We start from the raw sequence: 14951 nt of genomic DNA, 5'->3' as shown, positions 1-14951 counted from the left end.
TACATTTCAAGAAGTTTGATGTCAATTTTGTAAAGATAAAAAAAGACAAGTCTTTGTAAAAATCAAAGTGTGTTTTTATTTATTTACTATTTTATTTTGATTTTTGATTTAGCTCTACTATTTCAATCACTATTCATATCATCTAATTTCAGTATTTATCTTTTTAATTGGTCAAAGTAAAAGATATTGAGTGTTAAAGTATTAGCTTTATAAAGATTCTATGTGAAACCAGGGGTGAAAGTTGAAGTCCTTGGAAGTACTACTACCCCAACCTTCGTTGATCCATATTGTTCTCCGCCTGCCCTAAGTTTCACGCATCCTGAACACACACATTCAATTTTTAAATGCCAGTATGGTGTAGAAATTAGAAACAATTGAAATGTATAGCAAATCAGATCAATTTGTTTTAAATTGGAAGAAAATCATCAACAGTTGAACAGTTAACGAGTCTTTGTCATAGAATTTGTCAGAACATTGGGCACATAAATGAAAGTTGAGATGATGAGTAAAATCTCTCAAAATGTCTGTTGGAATGTGAGCATTGAAATGGAAAATAACTTCTGAGAATTGTTTCCAATCACAACCTTTTTCACAAAATCACAAACCTTTTTCCGGAGGCCTCCTCCAAAACTACAGACCTCAATGCTGCTTGTATTACTTTGTTGTGTAGGGTCTCTCAGGGCTCACTTCTGGCGCTCCTGATGTTTCATCTGCATACATTCCAACCAACATAACACTATTAAAAAACTGTACGAATGAATAATCAGTATTCAGACCCAGATTCTGCCTCAAAGGTAGTGCATTGGTCTGCATCTGGCTGTCAAACACTAACCACCGTTTCAGTCGGAAGGTAAACATGTTCATAAAGCTAACTGAAGTGTGCTATGTTGTACAATCCGACAGGCTTCTACTTAGTCACATACCAGTAACTTGTCAGTCACAACGTAAAGAAATTACAATCTGTGTTCTGATCATAGAGGAAGAGAGACAGACCGAGAGGAACAGACAGACAGAGATAGGATACTGGCGGACTGAGCGGCAGAGAGAGGGAGACGGATGCATAGCTGGAGAGAGACAGACAGAGGGAGATCTACCTCTCTCACTGCCTGCTCGTCTCTCCTTCTCTCTAGAGACAGACAGTGACACACACTAACAGAGAGGGAGAGAGTCTGGTTTGTTCATCTTGTAGTAAATCAGCAGCCATTTCTTTCAATTATACAACCACTAGTGTGTGTGTGTGTGTGTGGCCTATTCTTCAACCCCCCGTCACAATATTATTCTACCAATTAACCACACACACATACACACACAGTAAATGGAAACCAGATAGGCTGAAGAAGTCTAGACAAGTGTTTGTGTGTGTTTGTGTTATTGCTGTTACTTTTAATACTACAGAAAATATTTGTGCACTTTGGCCAACCGGAACAAGCTCCTTTCTTAACGGTTCTGATTGATAGAATACTTCAGTTTGGAATCAGAAATGTTTCAAACATCTGGAAACTCTACTCAGAACTCTTCCGGGAAGTTTCATGGAGTCCAGGGGGTGGATTCTGGTTTGTCAGAGGTCTTTTAGGAGGTTGACAGAGTTGATTCGAGTTGGGAAGGTTCTTCTGGGTTCAAGAGTCTCTGCATAATTAAGGAGATTCTAATTGCTCTTTAAGAAGATCAAGTTCCTCAGGAGGCTCATGGTGTCGTTGAAGAGGTTATATGAAACATAAGTTCTAGCTGTGGTTGGGAAGGTACTATCTTTCCTTGGAATTGCAAGGATCCTTCTGGAGGATTGGAGTTTTCTTGAAGAGGTTGTAATGACAGTTGCAGATGTTAATGCCACTACAGAGGTTTTCAAGTTTTTGAGGATCTTGAAGAGGTTTTATGATTTGGTTAAGAGGTTCTAGGAGAGGTTCTTTGTGTTCCAAGGCTTCCTTTACAAGCCTCCAGCTGTCTGGGGGTGAAGAGTTTCAAGATGTCCTTGGGTCCTTGACGAGGTTAGTCATTTCTGCAGAGGTTCCACTGGGTCTTGAGGGGAGACTCAGGAGGTTTCAGTAGTTTCTAGAAGTCCTTGAAGAGTTTCCAGGCGTGCTTTATGAGGTGTTAGAGGTCAGGAAGTTTGAAGTTTCTCCCAAACTGGAAAAACTCAAAACAGAGGGAGAAAAAAACCCAACTGGAAAAATCACACACACACACACACAGAGCATTACAGAGCTGTCACTACCGATTGTCCAGGAGAGAGAGAGACAGAGAGCAGGAGGGCAGCCAAAATCCCTCCAGATATAACACACACACAACTGCACACACACACACACACACACACACACACACACACACACACACAACCGCACACACACACACTCAGGGTAATCTCTCTCTCTGGTATTATGAAACATAAGTGTCTCTTTTTTTCCCTCTTGGTTTTCTGTTTCGTTGTCTCTGCCAACTTTCTGCTCATTAACCTGAATAGGATGTATGTGTGTGTGTGTGTGTTTATATAATGTACGCTGTATGTAACTGTTGAACAGATACATACAGTTACATACACATTCTCATTTTTTGGCCCCTGACCCACTTCCATACGTAAACCAGAACAAAGCAGGACTTTGTGGGTCTGCAATGTTTACTGACTACTCCTTTCACACTTGCAAATAAGTGTAAGACAGTCAGCATGCCAATCCTGTTTGTTCAATCATTGTAAACTGAAAAAAAAAAACAATTGATCATGAAGGGGACTTTCAGATTCCCTGAAATCAGAGCATAATCTGGCGGTGGGATACATTTAAGTTGGGTAGTTACTGTCCTTAATCAGAGAAGGTCCTTTCCTGTGGGTATAAAAGTGTGAATTACCCCTTATCCAGAAGCAAGGTTGTTTCCCCCACTATGACAAAGGCTCAGCTCATGACTCCATCACAGTCTATACCCAGGATGGCAAAGGAAAACCTGCAAATACAGTCAGTTTATTTATTTTTATGGTCAACCTACAAATACAATCAGTTTATACATTTTTAGGGTCAACCTACAAATACATGCTCATAATCGACAAAGAGGTATGACGTTCAGTTAGGTGACGAAGAGAGTTTCACCCATGTAGAGCTTCACAAAGAGGCAGAGTGCTAAACTGAGCCGGAAGTCTGCTCTCCTCTGGACCAGACTGCTAGAATCCACTAGAATTTCATCAATAAAGAAACCAATTACAGAAACACTGACAGGAGAGCACAAAATGCTTAAAACAAACTAACCACCCATTTGAGAAGTACAATACAAATGTGTTTTCATAGTTTCACTTCAGTTTTCAGTGTGTTTCTACTGCTGAATTCAGACTTACTGAACAATCATCTCTGTGAATGTTGTGGATCTTAGTAGGACGAAAAATATGTGGACAGTGTAAGTCTTGGTCGCATTTTGACTCAGGATCTCAGTTTTGACTTCACCAATTTACAGTAACCTAACTCTGTCTGCCTGTCTCTCTCTCAGTGAGTGTCTACTTCGCTGTCTTCAACCAAAATGTTTGTTCAGGTTTGAGTTACACAGACTGTCAATCACACACACACACACACACACACACACACACACACACACACACACACACACACACACACACACACACACGTGTGCCTACTTAAGCTGCCAGGATCTTTGACCTTGAACATATGTGCCACTCTCTGTGTTTGTGTGTTTATGGTTCTTGATGTGGAGCACCTGCATGACCAAAACCAGAGACCACAACTTTATGTATGTATGTGTGTGCGCGTGCGTGCGTACATATGTTATTGTTTGTTCCACGTTCTCACTTGGCTGACAAATCACTCCTCAAGGACCTGTAGACCCTTCACAGTGATCCTTAGAACTCTTTAACACCCCTAGAACCTACTTATTGGTGACAGAATCTCATCATGGATCCTCTACTCAAGAGTGTGTTCAGGGTGGATTCTCTGGATTTAAAGGTTCCTAGCGGGTTCAAGTAGTTGATAGCTTGATTGGTTTCTTAGCTCTTGAGATGTTATTCCAATGTTCAAAGGTCTATCAATCAGCTCAAAGAACCCCAAACATTTCTAAGGCTTCTAGAATCTCGAATATCGAATCTCATCCTCTCATCCTCTCCTAGACCTCTTGGAAGCAGACTAGAATCTTCACACCCTCTCCTAGACCCTCCACAGCAAACATTAGAACTCCCTGAGGACACCTCGTCCTTAATTGAGGAACCTCAAATGTCAACATGGTCTTCCTGACCTAAGTAAATAACGTCCTTCAGAACTTTAACAATGTCTTTCAGGACCCCTAAGCCTCTATACCTCTTAACCTCTGCAAGAATGCCAGAACTGCCTCACAGATACCAATAACCTCTTTTATGAACAACCTAATATGTCTTAAGAAAAACAAGTGCAATTTCAACGATTAACAATAATAACAATACACTATATATAAAACAACTTAGTTAAGTAATGTGAACTGAACCGACTCACTAGCCATGAATAACTCTCAAAAAAGTCTTGGAGGAACACATAGTTTAATTCTGCGTGGATAGATATATCTTCTTTCACTGCCAACAATTCAGGAGGGAAATAATTCTAATTGATAATAAATGGGCTTGCTATATGGAGAGAAATTATATAGAACTAATAATAGCAAACAACAATCAATGTAATGTAAGGTTCTGAGACATTTCCAGAACAAACATGCAGCATTTACTGAAAAGCACCAAGCTGGAGATCAATGTAAAAGAGCGATAACGACACTGCTGCGCAGAGCAAATAGAATTTCAAGAAGATCGTAAGGAGCGGAAAGCTGTTTTCAGCCGGAGATTACATGAACATCACTTGAAAAATCACCTTTGTTAAACGCTGATCTGACACTGATGTGGAAACATTGCATTTTAGTGGCGGAATGCTGTCACCTCGCGGGTCACAAAATCTACATGCATTGGGGGAAATGTAGTTTATAGACAATGTACGCTTATGAGCAGCATAGACGTTCATTTTGCTCTTGCGGGCCACATAAAATGACGTAGCGGACCGGACTCAAGAGATCCTTTACTGGAACCTTTCATAGAATCCCTACAACCTCCTCAGGGCTGCTAGAAGCTCATCATTGACCCATAGAACCTTATCAATGACCTCTAGAATCTACACAACAACCAAAACCTCAACGCTTTCCATACCTTCCACAACAAGTATTAGAACACCTTAAGGACCTGTTGACCCTCATCAAAGACCTGTGAACCTCATCATAAACTCCTTTAACCTCCTTGAGGACCACTAGAACCTCTTGAAGACTTTGAATCTCCTTTAACATAACAGCCTCTTCAATACATGTGAGTTACACACACACACACACACACACACACACACACACACACACACACACTGTAACCAGATCTGTGTTTTGACAGAAGAAAGTACAGGCAGACACACAGGCAGGCAACCTGTCGCCATGGTAATGATCATACCTGTCAATCAGCAGCTGATCCATCAACTGATAGGCTGACACCTCACTTCCTTCACCACCAGCACCCCTGCAACCCTGACCTGGAGATGAACTCGCAACACGCACACATACTTTAGCAGGATCTTGGTTTTAGTCTAGTCATTTTGTTACACAATGAGCCGTATCAGAATCACACACTGCAGGGTGTGTGTGTGTGTGTGTTTGTCCTGAGCTGGCGCTGTCATGTTTGTTGGTGGGTTTGATTAATTGATTGATTACTGATTTGTTTACTTGACGGTGGTTTTTCAATTTCAAACAGGACATCCTGACTCCTCATTGGCCGAAACTGTGCAAGCATCACAGGTAGGAGGTAATCTGGTATATGTCACTATCACCTCATTCACTGATGCGACACCCTCCTCCTCCCATGTCATGGTACCGTCTGACCTCTCTTCATCTTCTTACTCGTCATCTTTCTCATTGTTCACTTGTCTTTCAACCTCCATTTTAATTTTTCCTCTTCTCCCTCACTTCTTTTTTTTAACTTAAAATTGAAGATGTCTGCCAAATCCATCAACGTGTGTGTGTGTGTGTATGTGTGTGTGTGTGTGTGTGTGTGTGTGTGTGTGTATGTGTAACTTATTAGAGGCGAGCTACAAACAAAACCTCATGTCGCTCCACACACACACACACACACACACACACACACACACACACACACACACACACACACAGGGAGTCTTAGGTATGTATCAGCTTTCAGTAGTGACACAGTAGTGCACTCCGGGTAATATGTGGAATATGCATATGACAAAGTTTTCGGGCTGTTGAGAATAGTGTCATTTTACACTTGACAAGTCAAAGAAATTATTTTGTGAAATTATAAATACTCCACAAAAGACCAAGACATACTTGACCCTGTACAGTATCTAAGTATTCTTACTAAGTTTCTATAAACCACTACTATCAGATAGTAGTGTGGATATAAGTGTTGCTTTGTATTTCTTTTTAATTATCTGGCTTTATGCAGTACTTTAAGGCATATGTTTACTGCAGTGCAGAATGTACAGTATGATTTTTTAAATGATATTTCACTACATTATACCATGTACATCAAATTTTATAGTACCGCATGTTGCTGTGAGTATACTGTGTGTTACTGTTTGATACTATATGGAGGTATTTGGTCCTATGTTCTACTGCACATGTGGTACTGTGGTACTGTGTGCTACCATGTGGAGGTATGAGGAACAGTATTTGCTGAGATTTGAGTACTACAGTCTGTTAGTATTGGCTACTGTTGTACTACTTTGTCCTGCAGTCATGTTCATAAGCAACATCTGGAAAATATCTTCATACATGATTCATATTTATAACAGGACATGTGTGTGTGTGTGTGTGTGTGTGTGGGCGTGTGCGTGTGTGTCTTCTGCCAATATGGTTTCTATAAAGTTTGATAGGATTTGATCAATGAATATTCAGTGTAGTTTGAATAGAAACCATAAACACATATTAAGGGTTTGAATTCTGTGTGTGTTGTACCTGCAGCAGACCACCATGGGCAGAATGTGGTGTCATCTTTAAGCAGCTTGGCTAGTACCTAATGGAGCCACAGGATTTTGACATGGAAGTTCATTCATCAATTCATATGCCACTCACTCACTCAGTGGAATGCTCCTTTAGATTTCTGTCGAGAACAAGACAAGACCAGGTCAAAAGTCATGGCTGGAATTGGCTTGTGTGATTGGCCGGATAATACGGGAAACGTTTCCAGGTCACTCCTGTGTGTATGTGTGTGTGTGTGTGTGGGGTGTAGCATTCAGGAGAGCACTCGCCACAGGGAAATTCCCAAACTCCAAAATCACTTTAGACACACACACACACACACACACACACACACACACACACACACACACACACACACACACACACAAATATGCTGGAGTTGGCTTATCACATATTATTGTTGGACAGACTCTGTGTGTGTGTGTGTGTGTGTGTGTGTGTGTGTGTGTGTGTGTGTGTGTGTGTGTGTGTGTGTGTGTATGTGTGTGTGTGTGTGATAGAGTGAGTAATAATCATGTAGCAGATTTGAAGAACATCTGTTGAACACATGTAAAAATTACACACACACTGAGCTGCCAATCACACCCTGAGCTCCTCCCACCTCTCCCTGAGTCTCTTAGTATTCTGATTATCTGTCTTTACTGACATGCAAGGCAAAATTGGGATTAAGCTGCAAGCATGGATGAAATGAATGAGGTTGCTGGGTAAAGATGACACCTTAAGTAATTACAACACGAGGAGACGCCTGTGTTCAGGGTGTCATTTTCACCTCGACCCCTAACCACCAAGCTGGACTGATACCAGTTCAGTCTTGTTACATTGTGTAAATGCGTCAACGATTGCTTGTTAAAATGACAACACTACAACAGAGATTAAAAAGATTCTACCACTCTCTAACATAAACAAACCTTAACACACATACACACACGTTTCTATACACATTCAGGTTTCTGTGGTCACGCTGCATGACACATCTATTCAGGAAAACAAACTTCTAGCCTAGCTTAGCACAAAGACTGGAAGCAGAGGGAAACTGCTAGCAATGTAAAGTTGACGCAGCCTCAAATAGTATTATGTTTACATGTGAAAGATGGGCACACACATTAACACACAAACAGATGGAGCTGATTTTGACAAAACTTTGACAGAACCCCCAATGCGTCACAGCCCCCCCCCCCACCTTCCCATTTTCTGTGGGGATCTCTACCCCCACCTCTGTCTCTGTCTCTCTCTCTCGACCAGCCTCAACCTGTCGTGTTTCTGTTGAGAACGAGAACAAACAGGACACACACCAAGCTACTTTAGAGCCAGAACAGATAGCATGGAAACTCACACATACACACGCACGCGCATGTGCACACACACACACACACACACACACACACACACACACACACACACACACACACACACACACACAGACGTTGTTTACATGTCAGACCAACTTCCATTTTCTGTCTGATTTTTCTGTCTGTCCCATCCCCCGACATCTGGGGCGAGTTAGAGAAGGAATGAAGGAATGAGACTGACCGGGGGGGGGGGGGAGAAAGGTTTGATGGTGAGAAGGACAGCTCAGATAGTGTGTGTGTGTGTCTTATAGGAACCAGATTGTAAGTCTATTGAGAACACACACACACACACACACACACACACACACACACACACACACACACACACACACACACACACACATTACTTTCATATTGATGGTCGATGTTTGACACAATTCCCATGATGCTTAGCTGTAGTGACGGAGCCTCATGGGAGGTCTGCCGCTCAACATTATTTTTTATTGTGCGTGAAACCGTGTGTGTGTGTGTGTGTGTGTGTGTGTGTGTGTGTGTGTGTGTGAAGCAACGCTCTCAGCAGTCTCGGTCAACAGTTTAAAATAATATTAGCCTAACTAACCTCTGTCTCTCGCTCTCTGTCTCTGTCTATGTCTCTCTCTTTCTCTTTCTCTTTTGCTCTATTTGTCTCTCTTTCTGTCTCTCACTCACTGTGTCTCTAATGTGCACTTTAGCATTCTATCCAGCTGTTATTAGCTTTTATTTTGAAATGTGTGAGTAGCTTCTTTTTTTATTTTCTGGCGGTACAGCAGAACATCCTGTGAGAGGGTAAGACAGTTTGTGTGAGTTCAGCTGAAGGGAAGGAGTTTTCTCGCAATGACATCATCTCATTCTTCAAAGTCTGTGTGTGTGCTTGTGTGTGTGTGTATGTGTGTGTGTCAGACACAAAGGCGTCTCACAGTGTCAGATGGTGTCTGTCTTCCTGTCTCACTGTTTCCTCTTTAATCTGCATCACAGGTCAATTCTGCTTGGAAGACAGGGTCATCGGATAGCCTAGCCTAGCACAGGGAATGGAAGCAGAGAGGAACCGCTAGCTTGGAAGCAGAGCTTGAGTTGGGCCTGACCTTTTGAACCTGTGATCACAGCCGACACAGTACGAACCCAACAGAATACTGTCGAACTTGAACCCGATCAGGCACAAAACACTTTACAATAATGGCCTAACTGTCACTACGACTTTCATCTTCCCATACATGCTATGTGCTTCATCACAGAGTCCAGGAATGAAATGTTGACCCCTAGATGAGCATGCCGGGTACAGACACATCGCACGGCATCTGATTGACTGATTTCAAACCAATCACTCAAACAATCACATCTTAAGATCGTTTTTTATCTTCTGTTTGTTGCACCTTCGAAAAAAAAGACTCAGTCTGAACTGCTGACTTGTGTGTGTGTGTGTGTGTGTGTGTGTGTGGGGTAATTTGTCCTTCTTATCTCTGTCGGACTGACACTAAGAGGTTTTGCCCTGGGGAACACACACACACCCACACACACACACTGAGCACTGAAACTTGTCAGTGTGTGTGTGTGTGTGTGTGTGTGTGTGTGTCTGGAAAGCTTCCCTCACCTCTGTTTTATCGCTGAACCTGCTGTCATTCTGTGTCTCTGTGTGTATGTGTGTGTGTGTGTGTGTGTGTGTGTGTGTGGGGGGGGGGGGGTATAATAGAGAATAGAGCAAAAAAGAAAGGGCAGAAAAAGAGGATGAGTAAAGGAAGGTAGGGAGGAGGAGGTAGGGAGGAGGAGGTAGGGAGGAGGAAAGAAGTAGAGGTGAAAAGATGAAAGGAAGGAGGACAGGAGGACAGGAAAGAAAAATGGACCAAGCATCTGGAAAATAAATGACACCACTGATAAACGTGTGTGTGTTTATCACACACACACACACACACACACACACACACACACACACACACACACACACACACACACACACACACACACACATACACACACACACGCACACACACAAACAGATGTCAGTGTGGAGAATCAGTTACTGTTAAACATGATTCTAACTAAGAATGGAGGTATGGAAGAGATGGAGGGAGGAAAGAAGGGAACAAGGAAAAGCAGAGAGGACGCTTGATTTGCATTTCATATTAACTTTATTTAATGCAGAAATACCTTTATTTGTAATTACCCAAGAACTCAAACTCTTTCTTTCTTTCTTTCTTTCTTTCTTTCGTCTACCGTGACACATAGTATAATAGAATGGTATCATATTGTAAAAGGTCCATAATAAATGACTATATTGGATCTGTTGTATTACATTGCGGCTTGCATATATTTCCATGTTTGTATTCAGATCCACATGTAATAAACTGTATTACAGCGCCATCCGCTGGTCAATCAGGACACTACATCACATTCCGCTTTAATGGGTTTAAATCAAAGGTTTGTGTCAGACAGTCCGCCTGAATCCAGGAGGTAAAAACACAAAGTTTGGCTGATAAGTTCTGAGCCACACATAGTGATTTAACATTTTGATTTAAACATTCCTCTTCAACCACTCTAAATGCAAATACAACAAATAAAAGAAAATAATCCTTCACAACAATCATCATTTCTCGGATGTTTACAGGCAATCCACAATAAAACTAATTGCATTTATGTCATAATTATTTGTCACTTGCAGGTATGAGGATGATTTATATTTCACAAATTCAAAGAATTTTATGAACAATCAAAAATTTAGAAAGTTTCATTACAAATAACTCAATCTCACATCACAGGAAGTTTCTGAGATGACAAAATATTCAAAATTAGGATGGCAACCCAACAGCAACATGTGTTGGGTTATTTGGGCTGTTATTTAGTGGTTACTACAATTTTACTAGATTGTTGCAAGAAAATTACCCAACAGATTGTTCTTAATGATTTGCTAGGTGGTCGCTAAGGTATTTTGGGTGCTGCTTTGGTGTTGCTAGGTGATTGCTGGGTTGTTGTCTTATTATGTAATTCTTAACATGTTGCCAATATTCCAGAGACTGAGTAGATGCAGTAATACGGCACTGCTATCTATCTGATGTTACCAGCTGTTGCTGTGGTCTGGTTATTGGGTGTTTGGTTACTTTGTTTCTCAGTGGTTGTTTTGGAGGAGGGGGTGGTTGCAAGGAAGTACTCGTGTGTGAGGCAGTCATAGTTAAATGAGCAGAATAGAAGTACTCACACAAAACAGTGTCCAGAGGAACACAAAATGTTCATTAAATCATCATTAAAGCTAATCAGATTGTATGACATACGCTATGATGAGCGGTGTGGTTTTACCACCCAGATTTTGCCCTGGAGAAAAGAATGGATAGAGTTTCTCTGTGAAGGAGCATCCAGTAAAGGAGTAGATAATATCCACACCATCTACGTTATAAAAGGACACCACACCCTCCTCATAATCCACAAACACCCCTACCTTCTGAGGATACCACGTCCGACTGAAGGGAAACACTTCAAGAGCTTTAGCTTTGTACTCTTTTCCTTTCCTCAGACTCAGAATCCAGTGGTTTTCATCTTTGTTCTGTGTGAGCTTCACCTTCCTGTTGATGGATTCACAGACCACTCCCAAATCCCAATTAGTCTTCTCTTTGACAAAGACCTCATAGTAAAACCTCCCAGAGGAGAAACTCTGCTTTGCTAAGACGCCTCCTTTGGGGTGAAACCTCTCTGAATTGTTTGGGAGACTCCTCTTCATGTCACCTAGGTGGACTTGTTTTCCATCATGAGACAGGTTGAGCCAGGCACTTGCTGTAGCAGGATTCAGGGTCAGATCCACTCTAAACTGCTGGACCCTCTTAAGCTCCACCTCAAGCAGTTTCTTCTTATCCCTTTTGTACGTCTGCTTCACGTCATCCACTGCTCTCACCACGCACTTCCTCACTATCTCCTCATAAAATGGTTGGAGGATGGTGACCCCTGTCCAGTCATTGGTGGCCACAGGGGTGGTCAGGGGCTGGAAGTTGAGGATGAGGTGGAGGTGGTCCTCAGAGCGTGCAAGCTCCTCCACATCAGCGGCTCTCTTTGTTAGTTCAGAGATTTCCTGCTTCAGCTCTTTGATGTAGCTTTCAGCTTTTCCCTGTGTGATTCTCTGCTTCTCTTGGATAGTGTCCATGAGCTCGACCAGACCTCCCTCCAGTAACTTCATGAGACTGGTGAGAACCTCAACCCCCTCTGCAATCTTTGTCTCTGCAGCTTCCTTGTTGATCTTTTCTGCCTTTTTGAGCTCGTCGATCTTCATCTGCCTCTTCTGGATCTTCATCTTTAGTTCAGCATCCAAGGTCTTCAGCATGCCCTTCTTTTTAGAATATTCTTCATTTAGAGGACGAAATAAGTGCGACTTGTGATCCATAATTGTGCAGTGTATACAGATACTCATCTTGTCTGTGGTGCAGTAAAACTCGATAGGTTTATCGTGCTTCTTGCAGATCCTGTTTTCCAGGTTCTTCACAGGGTCAACCAGCAGATGACTTCTGAGGCCAGCCGTACTGTGATGAGAGTCCAGGTGAGACTGACAGTAGGAGGCCAAACAAACCATGCAGGACTTTACAGCTTTCATTTTTCTGTGATTGCAGACATCACAGAGGACGTCCTCTGGTTTGGTTTTCTCCTGTTTCTCACTGCCTTCCAAGTGACTTGGTGTGGTGATTTTCTTGGGCTGTCGCATTGACTGTCTAAAACATTCAGACATGTCAGCTATGGTGAGATTGACTCGCAGAGATGGTCTTGTTACAAATGTCGCTTTGCACAAGGGGCAGTTGAAGGGGAATTGCATTTTCAAGTGCTTTGTGATGCAGAGTTTGCAAAAGTTGTGTACACATGGTAAAGTGACGGGATCAGTGAAGACCTCATAACAGATGGAGCACTCCAGCGTCTCTGACAGGGTGCTGTCCATTAAATACGCCATGTTTTCACCCTGAGACAAAAGAAACATGAACATTTACAAACTGCCGAATCATTTCAAATACAAGGGCTGAATGATAAGTGTTCACTACACAGAAAGACAAATGTTTCATGGACATTTCTGACGGTAAACTAAATTCTAAAGCTCTCAGAATTGATAAACAAAAAGGTCACGATTCCAGTAAAGTCACTTGTCATTTGATCCTTTTTATTGTGTAAAGTTAATTTCTAATCGATCAAAGGCCAGATGATAACAAAACTCAAACTTTGCTCTCAGCCCAGTTCAACTACACTGTGATTTACAACCAACCAATCAAATGACTTGGTGATCTTTGACCATGGGTGTGGCCTGTCGCATGGAAAGTTGTTTGGGACATCAAATATTAACTCCAAATTTTATGCCTGTCACACAATTATTGAACTTATGACACAGTGTTGTTGTACACTGTGAACAGTGTTGATTGATAAGTTCAGTACCTCTCATGAGGAAGTGAGCTGTATATTTTAAGCAAAAACTTTGTTTGAGGTATTAGTGGTTGGAAAGGAATAATTTGGAGAAAATTTGAGAGCTGAAATGCCTCTTAGATAGGCTTGTCACTCATCAATTGACCCTTGTACGAGAGTGTACCTAATCAGTCAATAACCTAAACCCAAAGACAGGAAATTCAAACTGTCAAAACGGGTTCATATTTAAAATACTCCCTTATCTTTACAAAAAACAGTAAAACATTCTGTGGTTTTCTTTAGATGTGGTAAGGAGGAAGGAAAGGGGAAAAAAAGAAAAGAAAAGCTCTAAACGTTTCTCCCACCTGCTGCTAGTTCACTTCAATATAATTTTGGATTCTGTGTTTGGCATTTATTTATAACGGATTGCAATGGCTGAATATGAGAGAGACTCACCTGAGCGCCAGCAGACGATGATTCAGACTGAACTTCACCCTGAAGAACCCGGAACACTGCTGACCAATCACAGGCTCTGCAGTGTAGCTCCACCTTACAGGTAACCATTCAGAACACACACACTCGCACACACACACACACACACACACACACACACACACACACTGGATGTATACACGAAGTCTGCGATTTCTCCTCAAACCTAAAAATGATCTTTTTTCTGTCACACACTTCTTATACACACTTACACACACATACATGCACATCTAATACACACACAACTAATACACGCTTATGCACACACACACACACACACACACACACACGTAATACACGCCTCTCATACACACACATGCATGAGTGATATTTTCCAGTTCTTCTCTTCTATGTGTGTGTGTTTCCAAAATGCCTCTCCAAGCTGTGGTTACTTTGGAAGTGCAATATAGAACTACAAACACACACACGCATGCACATTCCACTGGATGTATACAGGAAGTCTGCGATTTCTTCTCGAACCTAAAAATTATCTTTTTTCTGTCGGTGGTTGGAACTCAAGACTCCTAAAATATTCCCTTTTTACCAGAAAAAGGCGGGGCCAGTGTGGGCGTGGCCTGTGATCGAGAGAACGTGAGCGAGGCAGTGTTTTTCATTGTCTGTCATTTTTCCTGATTTCAGCATTGCTACAACATTGCTACTTTTTCAGACTTTCTGCACCTAAGTTTCTGCAGGCTCCCGTGTCTCCCCCCACCAGGTGAGAACCAATCCGACTATCAGATCAGGTTAATCAGTTTAATTGTGCTGCTGACGAGCTGCTAATGGATCCATAGACATTGA

General features: G+C 41.9%; 1 protein-coding gene across 1 annotated transcript; it reads right to left on the bottom strand.

The window, feature by feature from the left end:
* Positions 1 to 11547: 11547 nt before the first annotated feature.
* Positions 11548 to 13221, bottom strand: LOC143006010 (E3 ubiquitin-protein ligase TRIM39-like). Its single transcript, XM_076157353.1, has 2 exons — positions 12313 to 13221; positions 11548 to 12189 (listed from the first exon to the last, which is right to left on the bottom strand). The coding sequence occupies exons 1-2, from the start codon at positions 13219 to 13221 to the stop codon at positions 11548 to 11550; spliced, it is 1551 nt and encodes a 516-aa protein (XP_076013468.1).
* Positions 13222 to 14951: the final 1730 nt, after the last annotated feature.

The sequence above is a fragment of the Genypterus blacodes genome, unplaced genomic scaffold (genome assembly GCF_046128005.1).
Source record: "Genypterus blacodes isolate CSIRO-AG114 ecotype Tasmania unplaced genomic scaffold, CSIRO-AGI_Gbla_v1 ptg000002l_1, whole genome shotgun sequence".
Taxonomy (NCBI): domain Eukaryota; kingdom Metazoa; phylum Chordata; class Actinopteri; order Ophidiiformes; family Ophidiidae; genus Genypterus; species Genypterus blacodes.
This window is presented reverse-complemented; position numbering and strand designations above follow the sequence as displayed.